This window comes from Parasteatoda tepidariorum, chromosome X1, assembly GCF_043381705.1.
Source record: "Parasteatoda tepidariorum isolate YZ-2023 chromosome X1, CAS_Ptep_4.0, whole genome shotgun sequence".
NCBI lineage: Eukaryota > Metazoa > Arthropoda > Arachnida > Araneae > Theridiidae > Parasteatoda > Parasteatoda tepidariorum.
This window is the reverse complement of record NC_092214.1, coordinates 30004425-30019611: the sequence shown is the minus strand read 5'-3', so window position 1 is coordinate 30019611 and position 15187 is coordinate 30004425. Positions and strand designations below refer to the sequence as shown.

Here is a 15187-nt window from a genome sequence, read left to right as displayed (position 1 = left end):
ATAGCTGTCATTAAATATATATATATATAATCTTCGAGACAAAGTCCGTTTCTATCTCATCTGTTTTTAAAAAAATCTCGCTTTCCTATCCTATTTTAAAATTGGTAAGAAGATAAATAAGTTTTATAAATAAATAAACAGGTTTAGCAAATTATTAAACAAAATACATCAAAGCTTAAAATAATATTCGCAACAAATTTCAAGCTATTTTACATTCAAATTGGTAAAAATAAAAACTTTTCTGAATCATTACAAAATCATTTCAGAAACAAATATTTTGATACAAAATTGGGATGAATGGGCATTGCCAATGTGCTTCTAACTCTGAGCCAAAAGCAAGGACAGCTTTTTCATTAACCTAAATACTTCCGATCACAAATATTCAGGTGGAAGCACGAAAAAAAAAATCTCTAAACAAGTTTGAAGATACTTTTATTATGTTCTAAATAATACTGCCGATATGCATTAATGAATATCATCATAATTATTATTTAATATGCCATCTTACGAGTAATTTATGACCGCAACGCCTTGACAATTGTATTGTCATCTACATAAAAACGTGATAAGAATCTTTGGAATCAAATTATTGAAATCGTTATTGTAGTTTAATGACTGACTTTTGTTTTGAGTAAATATTCTAATGTGATTAATGTTAATAATAGAAAAATATCGTTCAAAAATATTTATTTGGAATTTATACTAAAGATGTAAATAACAATTATGGATTTTGCATTAGTTTTAGAAAATTATCTAATGGTTTCTTAAATTCTTTAAAGAGAAATTATTTATATATTAATATTTAATATTGACAGTAGAATTTATTAAATCAATGTCAATATTGCAACGAAATATTTTGTTATAAAACGCACTCTTATTGACTTAGATAAAAATAAATTTCATCTCAACTTAATTCTTTTGTTAGCTATAAATTTGTTCTCATTAGTACCTGCTTACATTTTGTTACATTTGGATTTTAATGCGCAGTGATCTTCCCATTAAAAAGATATCCTTTTTTTTTAACTTAAACTTTTACTTACACATTATAACACAGCAATGAATATTTTTCACCCAAAAGTCACAGATTTTTGCCGATTTTTATAATTTTGTGTAAGTTTGTAGCTTTTAGAAGTACAAGTGCAAATAAAAACATCGTTATGTATTTTTTTTTACAATTTTGTATTTGGAAAACTGAGGCACAGAAGCTATTTTTTCAAATGGCTGCTTCTCTTTTTTCATAAAGTTTTTTTCGATGAAAAGGAGATTATTGTCATTTTTCTCATCTATCTGGTCTTCTAAAGGAAAAGACCACTAAAAATCCGTCGAAAATTGGAAATTTAAGCCCTCGCATATAAATTAGTTGTATGAAAAAAATTCATCCATTGTTAAATGAATAAGACTAAAATGTGAATAACAGAATAATATGAATAATGGAATAATAGATTGTGAATAATGGAAGTCCCATAACTGCTATGTTTTTAGACATAATCAGTATTGAACTGGCTGAGAAAAACTGAAAATTTTAAACTTTTTTTTATTGCTTAGTTTTAAAATTTCGAAAATGGGATTATCATTATTGTTCTTATGAACCCAAACTATTAATTTTTTAACATTAATCGTGAAAACATAAATTTAAAACATACATCTTGTCATTTGCCATATCGACAATCAGTAACAATTAGTATAATTTAGTAATGCTAATTCCAAATTTGTGCTTTATTAGGTAAGTGTTTTCATTTAATAAATCATAGCCACTATATTGACCTACATTCTTTTTAAATAACTGCTAGAGTACAAGAGTTGTATGGTGTAAAACTTATAAAACTTCAAATACTTGCAGTTACTAAAAACATTCATTTCGTGCATCATGAAAAATACATTCGGTTATGTGTTTCTAAGCACAAAATATTTATAGCAGAAAATAATAATATAAGTTCTGTTAATTATACACGATTATGACGAAAATAATTATTTTCATTTCCTTTCATTTAAGTATTCTTACCAATATACTTCCTCGAGACTATTATAATTTATTTATAACTTAAAAAGATGGAAATCTCTTTTTGACTTGACATGTTAACACTTTCTAAACCAAGGTATCTTTTTCCTTTCAAAACTCTTCAACCAAATAACAGTAAAACATCAAACTTATCTTTGAAATAGCCTGAAGGTCTTTGTCAAACAATACGTAAGTTGCGGTAAAATTTATCGCTAAACAATGGATCGGAAGAAATAGGTTGTGCAAAAATAAATAGCTTAATTACTTTTGCTGATCTCTCTAAAAATTATACTGCTGTTGTGTGCGCTAAGAAAATATAATTAGAGTATAAACAATGTAAAATAATTTTTATTACTTTTTTAAACTTTATGGAAGTAAGTTAATTAGAATATTGAAAGTAGCTGATATTAGATTACACAGAAATAAATAAGGTCTCGAGTAGTATAAAATCTTGAGTATTATTGACTGTAAAAGTGAATCACTAATTGTTTAAGTCCACGATTATGTATACATTGAAAAAAAAACATAGTCAAAACTACCAGAATATGGTAAAATTTGCCCTGTTTTTGCTTCTATGGGAACACTAAAAAGCTCGGTAATTTTTAATGATTGCTTTAGTAATGATTTTGGTAAAATTTACAATAAAATATGGTTTAATAATATGTGATGATATTTGGTAAATGAGGTAAAATTTGGGATTTGATCATGATAACGTAGGATGGCATGAGAACCACAAATTCAGTTACATTTACTTTCAGTTTCATATATTTTGCTAATTGTATGGTAATAAGAACTATAATTTCAAATTGACCATTACCATTACTGGAAATATTACGAAAATTATTCAAATACCTTATATTTCGGTTTCATTAACCGGAATTATGGGTTTTTTTAACCAGAAATGCTATTACCATACAGAACGGTTATTTTACTAATCTTGTTTCGCCATTTAATGTAATTAACGACGAGGAACATTTTGCACTTCAAGTCATTTTTGTTTCAGAAATGGTTAAGCAATTTCATTTTTCAGTACCAATGATGCTTATCAATATCATAAGAAAACTCATGGCATTCGAATCAATATAAGTAAATTTTAAAATCAATGTAATTTTATAATTAAATTAAGTAAGTCTCAGAACACTATCCAACTAAAATATATATCTATTCAGCTAATATTGCAATAAGTTTTTATGCCAATGCTTTCCGTATTGCTGCTTGAATATTTTTAAATACTGGCCACTAAAATAAAAATAATTAAATTTTTCTTATGTTTACAATATCAAACCATTAAGTTATCAAGTATTACATAAAATTTATTGTGTAAGTTGTAGCCATGCTAAAATTTAAGAGTAATTCCAGACATTTTGTAAATTGTTAAAAACTTTTATAATCATTCTCAGACTTACATTAAAAAAAATTCCCATTAAAATAGCTGTTATTAAACGTAGAAACTTCATAAACGACCTATACAACCGGAGTGTTGACATTCACCACACTGCGATAAATTCCGGATCAAATTACTACAAAAAGTACCGGTACTCAGGGTTCCGATGCTTTTTGCCATAAAATCCATTTTTACCGGAACATGTTACGGAACAAAAAATCTGATAACATTAATTTTTACATTAATAATTAACGCAAAATCACTGAATCACTTTCCTTAAATAAATACTGCAAAAATTACGATACAATATTTTGCGATAAAATATATTTTACGGATGATGCACCCAAAGGGCCGATACTTTGTACCGTTTTTGAACCGGAAATTTTTTACTCAGCAAAGCAAGCATGTTAATGTCGACGTTCACACATTTTAGTCTTTCACAGTAACAACATATTTACAACACTTATAATCATATTACATTTATATTGCTAAATTGTTATATGAATTTCTTAGCCTAAATAAGTCAAAAATAAGTAAAAATGGAAACTTATAACTTTTTAAGATTTCTGCCATCAAAATAAAACACATCAATACTGCTGTTTCTTACCACCATTGTGTTGACATTCATTAATGTAACTATGCGAATGTCGATGTTTCCAACTATTACTGTTCAAATACAGTGCACTTGTTTCGTTACTAAATGCTACCAATTACCACAAGAATATTGAAGTTCAACAGAGAAACTTTTTAAATGTCGACATTCATTGATTTCTGGTTTGCTTAGCATCAGATTCGTGTCTATAGCACTTCTCACCACATTGTATTTGTAATATTGAATAAAGTGATGTATGCATCGGTAAGACAAAAAAAGTAATAAAATAATAAAAAAAATATTTAAAAAAAAAGAAATATTTTAACAATATTTCTGTATCAAACTAAAACATTTTTTAAGTTATATCAAAAAACTATTTTTGAATCAATTAATAAACATTGCTAATTATATTTCTAAATTTTTGTCATAAAAAACAGGCCATTTTACGGCCAGATAGGCACCGGTAATAAAAATTTGGTGTTCTGTTTGTGACTATTACTAGTTTTTTTTTTTTTTTAAATGCTAAATAGTCATCTCAATCATTAAATATCGAATATTTTCAAACGTGTTAGGATCACGGTTTTAAAAAACAAATCATTCTAATACCATGTTTTTTTACTATATGTTTTTTTGGGGGGAGGGGGTTATATTTAAAATTACAATGATAGAGTGAGGAAAAAACATACAAATACAGAGGTATGTTGAAATTTTTTACAACTTTTCGGTCAATATCTTTCAACTGATTTTTGAAAATTATGATATTTAGAGATAAATTCGTTTAAAGTTTCAATTATATTTGCTCTTTGGTAATAAACATGACATATTTTTACTCAACTTCGTAAATAAGGAGGAGATCAAAATTATGCTATACAGGTTTTGCCTTGAGATTTGAAGATGAATATAGCACCATTTCTGATTAAAATAAAACTCTTATTATTTTTGAAAATATGTAGTTTTTTTTAAAAAATCAGAAGTAAAGTGTGCGTTAATGAATATGTTTTTTAAATTTCTTGAAAGCAAGTACATGATTGTTACACAAACGTGCATTCTAAATAACGCGTAGGTAGTAAATCAACTGTTTCTTTGCCAACAACACTTTTTCTCATCCAATGAACTCAATGGAATAACGCCAATTTTTCATTTTTAAATAAATTTTTCACTTTCTGCAATACATATCAAGCTACAGCTTTCTTTGCTGAAATCTTCATCATGTTAAATTTATTCAGATATCACTAGAATTTATCATAAGATATTTATTATAAATTTGATATATATATACATATNTGCAAAATAAATTGCAAATAAAAGATGAAGGAATCAAGTAACTGAACGAAAAACATTGCCTTCTGCAGAGTAATTTCTGCAATGACGATTGAATTGTATATATATATATATATATATTGTATATTTTTTCAACATTCCTTCATTTTCCGATTAAGAAAACCACAGAACTAGCAAAACTATTTTTATCCTATTTGCAGTGATATTTGTTAAAATATTTATAAAACTCATGAATTAAAGGGTTTGTGTACACATTTCGCGATTATCTGTAATTTTATGATATAGTAGAATGTTTTCCCCATAATTTCATAAGTGTTTTTTCTTCACTCGATAAAATTTAGATAAAATTTCAGGAGTTGTAGGTAATGTACTAAATAATATGTCTTTAGTATATTTATTTTATAGAAATCAAAAGTAGTATTTAAATAAGGATAGTATATAAATAAAAATATATTAAGTCAATGTCATGTTGAATCAAAGCATAAATCTGAGCTACAAGAGGTCCAACCAAATAATATAATGGTAGTATGACATACTAAAGTTCATAAAACAAGACTTGAGAAATAATTAATTCCTTTTCTTAATCTTATAATAATTTCTTTAGTTTTTTTTTAATTTTACTATATAAGTTTTTTTGTCATTGCTGTAAGTTTCAAAAACTAGCACAAATCAATCTAAAATTTAATAACAATTTTAAATAAAGGTAATAACACTTAGTTTTCTAGGCTAGTAAAAAATAAAATTTAAGAGTTTAGTATTAATAACAGTAATAAAAATAATAACGTTTAAAATCATTAAATATTAAAAAATTAGTTGCTTTTGTCTGAAAAGTTTTCGCAAGAAAAAAAAACAAGAAAAAAGTTTACATTCAATTATTTTTCAGACAATAAAAAAAGTTTTAAAATTTATAATTATAACAATTAAAACTGAGTTTTCAGTGCTAATATCTCAAATTAATACAATGACCGAGATATAGAAGATAAATTATTACTGTCATTGTGATGATTTAAAAAAAAACTAACATATTTTTGTTACAAAAATTTAGGTCAATGACACATTAAGGTCTTAGAAGAGTGTATTTTGAAGGGTTTGCTTGCTCGAAGCCTTGAGCAAATGGGAATGAAGATAATTATGCTTAGAATTATATAATTAAAATAGATGAATTTTTAATGAAATTTTAGGCTCTTAGAACTTAAAAGTGAAAAAAAATTGCTACCGTTTGTAGACTGCTATTTTAACTAACTTCGTAAAATGAAGATAGATAAGTATTACAATTACTATTAATTATATTAGTAAGTCATCTTCTTTATTAGTGATCAGCTTAAAGTTAGCTATTCATTTTCGGTGCCTTATAATTGAGAAATTTCTACAAATATAGAATTATGAGAGAGTTTAAAATATTTTGCTCAAAAACCGTTTTCTTCAAAATAAATTTTAAATGTATTCAATATATAATTTTTTTATGGCAAGCTGTTGAAGTCTTGCATCATTGATAATTACAAAAAAATATGAATTCTGAAAGAAATTGCTTAACGTTAAACATCAATAAGGTGCTAATTTGCTCTAACCTTAATAGGGTTTTAAATTGAAACTTGCTTATGTTCAAGTTGAATTACACTGTGAGAAATTAAGAGAATTTGCAGACTTGGTCGATTATCTCTAAAACTACTGATCGATTTTAAGGAAATTTTATATGTACAATACAAAACAAATAACCATTCAACAATTGTAATACACACGCATGATCGTGCGTAACACTCATTGGAGTCGGAAGGTATGAAATTGTCACAGGACAATACAGGCCAATTTCCACAGGAAAGGATAAACTGCCTTATTTCAATTATGATATCACGCTGCAAGACCTGTATATCTGTAAGAGGGAACCTTACCCCCAATTAAGCCTTTTTTTTTTGTTTATTGTGCAACCGCTGTTTCATACCTTCCGAATCGAACGACTGTTAAGCACGATCATGCGTGTGTATTACAATTGTTGAATGCTTATTTGTTTTCTATTGTATCAATGTATGTGCATACCAAATTTTATTAAAATCGGTCCAGTAGTTCTAGAGATAATCGACCAAGTCTACAAATTCTCTTAATTTCTTGCACCAGTGTAGCTTTCTCAACAGCAAATTAAAATTATTTCAAAATTAAAACTACTTAATATTACGTTACTCCACGTTATGAATAAAAAAAATAATAGAAAATACAATTATGCAAGCAAATTTAAAAGAATATTAGACTTTTTCTTATGTTTGAAAACATATTAAGATATGTTTTGAAGTAAATATTTAAATACAAAACTCTTTGTTTCCATGCTTTAGATATAATATTCTTGTGATCTTCGAAACTAATAATGAATATTACTTAAGTATATATTTGTATAAAGAAATAAATTTAAAAAAAACTTTTACTTAAACTAGGAAAGTAGATCAACTATAATAAAATTTTGATTTGTTAATTTTTTATTGAAACTAGAAATAGAATTAAAGTAAAGTAAAGCAGCAAAAAATTTTAATTTCAAAATAAAATTTTTTATTTTCACTTTATTTAATTATCTCTGTGAAATATTTTGATAACTCATACCTTTATTTAAGCAAATTCTATAACTATTCATGCTTGTGTATAACAATTATTGAATAGTTATTTGTTTTTTCAATATTATCAATTTATTCAATGTCTGTACATATCAATGTACATTGTTATCATTGTATGTACAAATCAATGCATGTACATTGTTATTAACATATGTACCCATCAAATTTCATTAAAATCGGTCGAGTAGTTCTAGAGATAGTCGACCAAGTCTGCAAATTCTCTTAATTTCTTACACCAGTGTATTATAGTGTGTTATAAAATTTAAAAAGTGTAAGTAATAATAAAATTCAACTTAGCACCATAAAAAGTTTGCGGCAAAATTAAATGATATTCTTTTGTATGTATTCTTTTGTGTTAAGTAATATATTAGTGACGTACAAAGAAGATTTTGTTACGGGAATCCACATATTTTATCCATTGTATATATTTTATATTGTAAAATTATTTTACATTTTTATTTTTATAAAGAAAATAATCCGTAAATATGTAAAGTTATCAACTGAAATTTAAAAAAATTTTTTTTTTTAAATATAACTCAGTTAGTATTTTTAAATGACTCTTAAGTCATATGGAATAGTAAGAGTCATATGGAGTAGATAGCCCAATATGAACTATCTACCCCATGCCTTCTTTGTTTAAAAAATCATTTTGTGAATAAATTCGTATAAACAAAGATTGCCACAAAGTCTCGTTTTTCATTAAAAAAATTTCAATTAAATCATATTCAAATTTTAAAAAATGGTAGAAAAGCAGCACTTCCTCTTCCTTAATTTTTAAAACGTCTTAAGAAAATGAATTGTTTCCGACGACGGAGGGTTTCAGTTTATTAGGTCGAGTCGCGCGACTAAAAACCACTGTCACGTTCACTGCGTGCTACACCAGTAATCTAATTGAAAGGCAAAATGCCAGCTACCAAGCATAGTTCGGCTATTTTAGTCTACCTTCGTTCAAAGCTTTCGTTTCCTGACTCTTTCAATGCTTTCACGAAAATTTATTTATCAACCTTTATTTTTCAGATACTAGTCCAAATAGTTTTAAGTGAAACATAAAGTAATTATATATACCGCTTTAACACAACAAAGCTAATGGTTGCCTTACCCATTTTAATGATTACAATGACAACAATTATGGGAATATATAGATGTTTAGGAATCTCGGCCATTTTTGAAACAGGGTCAACTTTAGTGAGAAAGCGGGGCTGGGAGAGGGTATTTTGCCTTGGGATTCTGTTTCAGATCTGGGTCTTAAAATTGTGCCCCTTCAAGCTTTTTGTTGTGATTATTTTTTCATTGATGAATTGACTGGCAGACCTGGTTACTATGAATCCTCGAGCGAAAATTGAAAATTGCTGTTGACTTGTTACCGAGGTTCTTACTACTTGAATTTGAAATCATTTTTTCAGTTAATATCGTGATTCATTAATTATTCATTTTTAAACAAGTATTTTGAAATAAGTGACATATTAATCAGAAATGTTTAGTTTTAATACGTTATGAATTCATCTTAAATCTAACATTTGGCAGAACAGGTGAACCGGTTGGAATTGCAGTGGCCAATTTACACTTGACCTAAATAGAAGATCAAAGTTCAAATGAAAGACAAGTCATAAATTTAAACCTCTAAAATATAATTACGTGGAATGCAGAATAAAAGATGGACTGATAAAGGCGTGTTTCATTATTTCATTATGTGTACAATTTTTTTTTATTCAGTTTTTGCTCGTAGAAAGTTTATTGGCCTTCTACTTACTCAAGTTCAATCTGTATTTCATTCACACAAAGTGAAATATAAATTTTTGAGAAATAACTTTCAGAAATGCTTTTAGAATTATTTTATACAAGTAATGCAAGTTTATCAAAGCATATTAATATTAATGAACCGAGTTCCACTGAATACAAATTCCAAGTTGCTAAAAGTGTAATTTAATTTATGGTTGCTCAAATATATTTCTTATAAAAATTTGATATATTTTGTATATAATTACTGTTTTCTTTCTCTTTTTTTTAAAAAAAAACTAATTTTTAACTATCTTTAAAAACTCCAATTTAAAAACAACGAAACCAAATTTCAAATTTATCTTAGAGATTACGATAACTTTATATAAATTAGTAAGTTAGCAAGAATAGTAGTTAATGTATAGGGTTAGTAGTAATGTAATTAATAGTAATAGGGTTAATAGCATGGCAATTACTCTTGTAATTGGGTGTATTAACGATAATTAAATCTAAAATTTACATTTTTCACACAGTTGGGAATAATTTGAAATTATCATTAAAATCTTCGTGTATAAAAAAAATGGCATATCAATGTAATTTAAAAGATTAGTAAAAAAATTTAACAAGTTAAATTCTGAAAGGGCACAAAATATTGGGTTTAAAACATGTTGTGGTGAGTTGTATAAATAGAACTTTTTTTTCTGTCTGGTTATTAAATAAAACGCTTTTTAATACGAAATTGTGTTTCATGAACAGCTTTCTGAAGTTGCTATATTTTCCAAAGCTATTATATTTAAACTTTCGAAAATTTCCTCTGTACTTTTTTACGCTAAACATTTCAGTTACATTCCATTTGCCACAAATAATCACTTTATACATTCTATACTATAAACACGTGAGACTTTGAGTTTCACTCTATAGTTTTTATTCCTCTTTTGAATTGCACGTGAAGTCACTCAGACTGTCTGAGCTTAAACATTTAAATCTTATTAAATGTTTTTGGTACAGTTCCTTTTTTAAATAAAAAAGGGAAGATTATTTTAAGTTCCACCATAACATTAATTTTTATTCATTTGAATAAACCACTGAAAAACTACAAATGCCTTGAATAATAAATTCAGTGTAATAATTTCTTATAATTTTTTTAAAAGAAGTCTTATTTTTGTTATTTTTAAAGTGTTTCAAAAAGTCTTGACCTATTTATTTTGGACACAATTTATATTTTTTTTTCAATTTTCTAAAACTTACTCAGACAATAACTTTATATAAATAGATAAATTAGGATATTACATATGTTTGAGTTTACAGCCATTTATATCAAGTTCATTTTTTATGTTTGAAAAAAATAATGTTAAAAATTGGAAGTACATAGCATTCATTAAAACGAACTTTTTTTTTAGATATTGCAAAATCTTGGAAAAGCAGATCGAACGACAGATGATATTTTGAACCTATATATGAGCAATTTCAACAAACAGCACGTGAGTAATTATTTAATATATTAAATATATATACTCTAGAAATTAATACAATGGATAATTAAAAATCTATAGCTAGCAGCCCAAAGATATCCTAATAATAATTATATTAATCTTTTATAATTAATACTCTTAGAATAGATAAACTAGATTTTCAATGTTATTTAATTTAATTAGTTTAAAAGTTGATAATTTGTTATATTTCAAAAACTCTGCGACGATTCATTTGTGAGTAATTTAAAGGTACTTTTAATAAAAAAAAATTAATTCATTATGCAATAATTTTTAGCAGCTCACAAGTATTTAAATATTTTTTTTCAACTCAAAATCAATATTTAAATTAAACTTCGATTAAAAGCTAATGTTATCTTCAAAAAAGATTCAAAAAAAGTATACACGTAAATAATCTTGAAAAAGCATTAGTAAATTTTTTAAATTAATTTGTGTTGTTTAATTTAAAAATTAAACTACAATTTAAAAGAAATAATTTAGCTCAGTGCTTAAATTACATAATAATTTTTTTCCGTTTTTAATTGAACTGAGGAAAGATTTTTACAGTTGAGATATTCTGAAATAAATATCGCTTTGAGAGTTTATTAAAATTTTAAAAAATTTAGATTTAGTAATTTAATAACTAAACTGCCTTTTTTAGGAAAATTACATTCTCATAATATAATTAAGGATCTTCATCAGACAGTGAAATTTGTTTAGCAAACATAAAACCTCTCTGAAATGTTATGGGGATTTTTAATGGGGATTATGGGGACTTTTAATTTGTAAATGTTCAATTATTTGATAATATTTTAAAGAAAAAAAAACTATGAATAAAATAAATGAAATTATTTTATTTTGAAATGAAAATAATTTGCTTCTGTAGCAACATTGTTTCGTGAAGAACAATTTAACTAGCATTCATTTTATAATTGAGTAGATATTTTTAAAAATTTCTAAGCTCAAAATTCATCATTACTGTTCAAAAAAAGTAGATAAATAATAAGAAACTGTAGCATTATTTTTGAAGAATTATTTTCAATAACAATAGATAAACTGCAAATTTTAAAACAGATACAATTTTCCAATGTCAGATGACATAAACAGATAAGATTAAAACAAAAACATCTTAAAAACAACTTTGACAGTATTAGTTATGATCGAGCTTGTCGGATTCACACAATGGTCAAACGTTACTATTTTTTCTATTGACATTTTTATTGACCATGAATAACAATCAAAAAAGACTTCTGCATTTATTTATAAATGACTTTCGTTTTGAAAGATTTTTACTTCCTGTAAAAACTACATGTGTGGAGGGTCATTTTAATGTCAACATAAATTCTTTCAAGAACATATATTTTTCGTAAACTTTGCACCCAAAATAATTCAATATTTCAAGCGGACAACAGCTGTCTAAATTCTTTAGGGAAGGCATTGCCGAAAGAATTTAGATTGCTATAGCCTGTTTGACTATATTTTAAAGCATAAAATTAAAAATCAAGCATTTTATTTCCTGTGAAGAATATGTAGGTGAAGGGGTATTCTAATGTCAACATAATGCAACAATAACAACACAAATTAAACTCTCTTGTTAAATTATTTAGGTAAAACACTTCTTTGAGAATGCCTTGTCTAAGGAATTTAAACTATGACGCCTCGTTTGACTGTATTTTAAATTATATAATCAAGTATCAAAAATTTTACTGCTTGTAAATCTAGACTTGTCAAAGGCTATGGTTATGTCTTTATAAATGTTTTAATAAATTTATTTAATTCTATTAAATTATTTAAGCAAAATACTTCTTTGGAATTGTCTTATATAAAGAATTTAAATTGTGACGCCTCGTTTTAGTGTTTTTAATTTATACAATCAAATATCAAAACTTTTACTGCCTTTAATTATTAGAATTGTTAAGAGTTATGTTATCATTATAAATGCTTCAATAAATTCATTTTATTTTTGTTAACTTATTTAGGCAAAACACTTCTTTAGAAATGAGTAGTCTAAAGAATTTATACCGATTTGTTCATTTGTCACGCAGTCTTTTAATTAACAACACGCAATTTTTTAATATCATGCCTAATAAGAAGTCCAGCTTTATGATATTTTTAAGAAAATAATCAACATTGAAAAAGTGTTGTGTAAAATAAAGGTGCTTATAGTCTTCGAATAATAAATTATGATAATAAATTGCAAAAGATTCAAAGCATGTAGAAGACATTCAAAAACATATTAATGGCTTGGGGCTATATAGTGATAAACTAAAATCTTTTGAAAGAGATTTTTTTGCATCGAATCTTATCTAAATATTATTTCTATGTTGATAGTTCATAATATGACGGAACTTCTACTAAATAACAGGTAAATGTATGAAAAAATCTTATTTTTTAGATGGAAATCGCGGTGTCTTTCACCGAAAACAATCTTAAGAAACACTGTCTAGTGCAATTTAAAAATGTGACTTATAATTACAAAACAACATACCCGCGGACAATGAACTTTATTTCACATATAGCTAGTTTTAAATCCCTTTCTTCCATGTCTATAAAAGATATTTATTATAGTTTTCATTAACTTTCAAAGAAATTCATTACATTAACCTCTTCAAAATGCTGTGAGTAATACCGCCTTTTAAAAAGTTCACACAACATCTCGCCTCAAACAGATAATGAATAGTCACTATTGCATTCCGTACACCAGTTTATTCCGTCCCTGTCATTAATTTAAAATAAAAATGAAATAAATTACCGAATTCGATGGTCGGTGTGATTGTAGAACTATTTTATTTTCGAAACTCATATACTTGGTCATTAAACTTTAAAAAACTTAAAAACCATTCAATTTCATCGGCTACTGATGAAAAAGTTTGAACTTTAATTTCACAAAGTTCAAGCATATGAGAGTCCAACAATCATTTCCGGCTCTTTTTTAAAATCCCCGACTCTTTTAATTCACTTTTCATTCCTTTTCAATATTTTCCCGCTTCTTGAAGAATCACCCACTCAGTAATTATGCAGATTTTTGCCGCTAATGGTAATCGTAAGAACTATTTTCTCCAACAATTTTTGGTTTAATTTATATGAATCAAATGAAACTATTGCTTACTTTTCATTGTAATGATTTATACTTAATATAAAATTTAATTAATTAATTAAAAACTGTTTTATTTTCATTACATTTCTTAAATGTATATCTAAAAATTAACTTTTTTAATATCAAAATGCAAATTATGAATGATTCTTGATATATAGACAGACTACAGAAATTAAAGGATGTAGTAAAAAAGCAGATTTTTTAATCTTCCAATAAGTTAATTAATAGAGAATTTTAATGAGCAAGAAATTTAGATAAAAAATGGGTAGACGTATCTGTTAACAAGCGAATCACTAAATCATCAGTGAATTAGTGAATAATAGTTTATTCGAATAAATCCCTGAAAAGCACATTTTTTAATTGAACTTGATCTGCTACTCAATTTTTTCACAGCTACATTCCCCATATTATTATAAAATAGTTTTCAAAAAATATGCTATTAAAATGAAACTAATAAAACAAGTAAAAAGATTCCAAATATACCAGCTCAATCAGATAATATACATTCCTCAAAATTGATAGTTTTTAATTGGCTTTACAACCTTTTCTTCTTACTTTAATTTTCCTTAATTTAATGCATTGCATTGGAAAATATAACGAAACAATTTTCTGAAAAAAATAAATAAAAATGGAAGCAGATATTTTGAATTTTGCTTGGATTTACTTTTTAATTTGCATTATTTTTTAATCAATTATTAAAATCATATAAATTTTTCCAGTTTAATTTTTTAATCTTCTTAAATTTTTAATCTGTAATTTAAGTTAGAACTTAAATCTTTGAAAAAGATTTTTAAATATGATAAAAAAAAATAAGGATACATAATCTAAGATTGATTGAATTTATTTATTTTTGTAATCGACATCATTTAATAATTTAGTATTAAAGTTTCAACTTAAATCTTTGATAATAAATGCTTTCATAAAACAGAAATGAAACATGTTATATTAAACATGCTGTAATCCTCATCATCTTAAGTTAATAATATAATTTTATGTAAATTTATTCTTTAATTCATATTAAAATTCCGGTCTCTCTCTATATATATACATAT

General features: G+C 25.7%; 1 protein-coding gene across 1 annotated transcript in view; it reads left to right on the top strand.

Moving 5' to 3' along the window:
- Positions 1 to 15187, top strand: part of LOC107449550 (amphiphysin) — a 60630-nt gene that overhangs the window by 11184 nt on the left and 34259 nt on the right. Inside the window, exon 2 of the mRNA XM_021147865.3 lies at positions 10970 to 11050. Coding sequence (XP_021003524.1) covers positions 10970 to 11050 — 81 coding nt within the window. The remainder of the gene's footprint in view (positions 1 to 10969; positions 11051 to 15187) is intronic.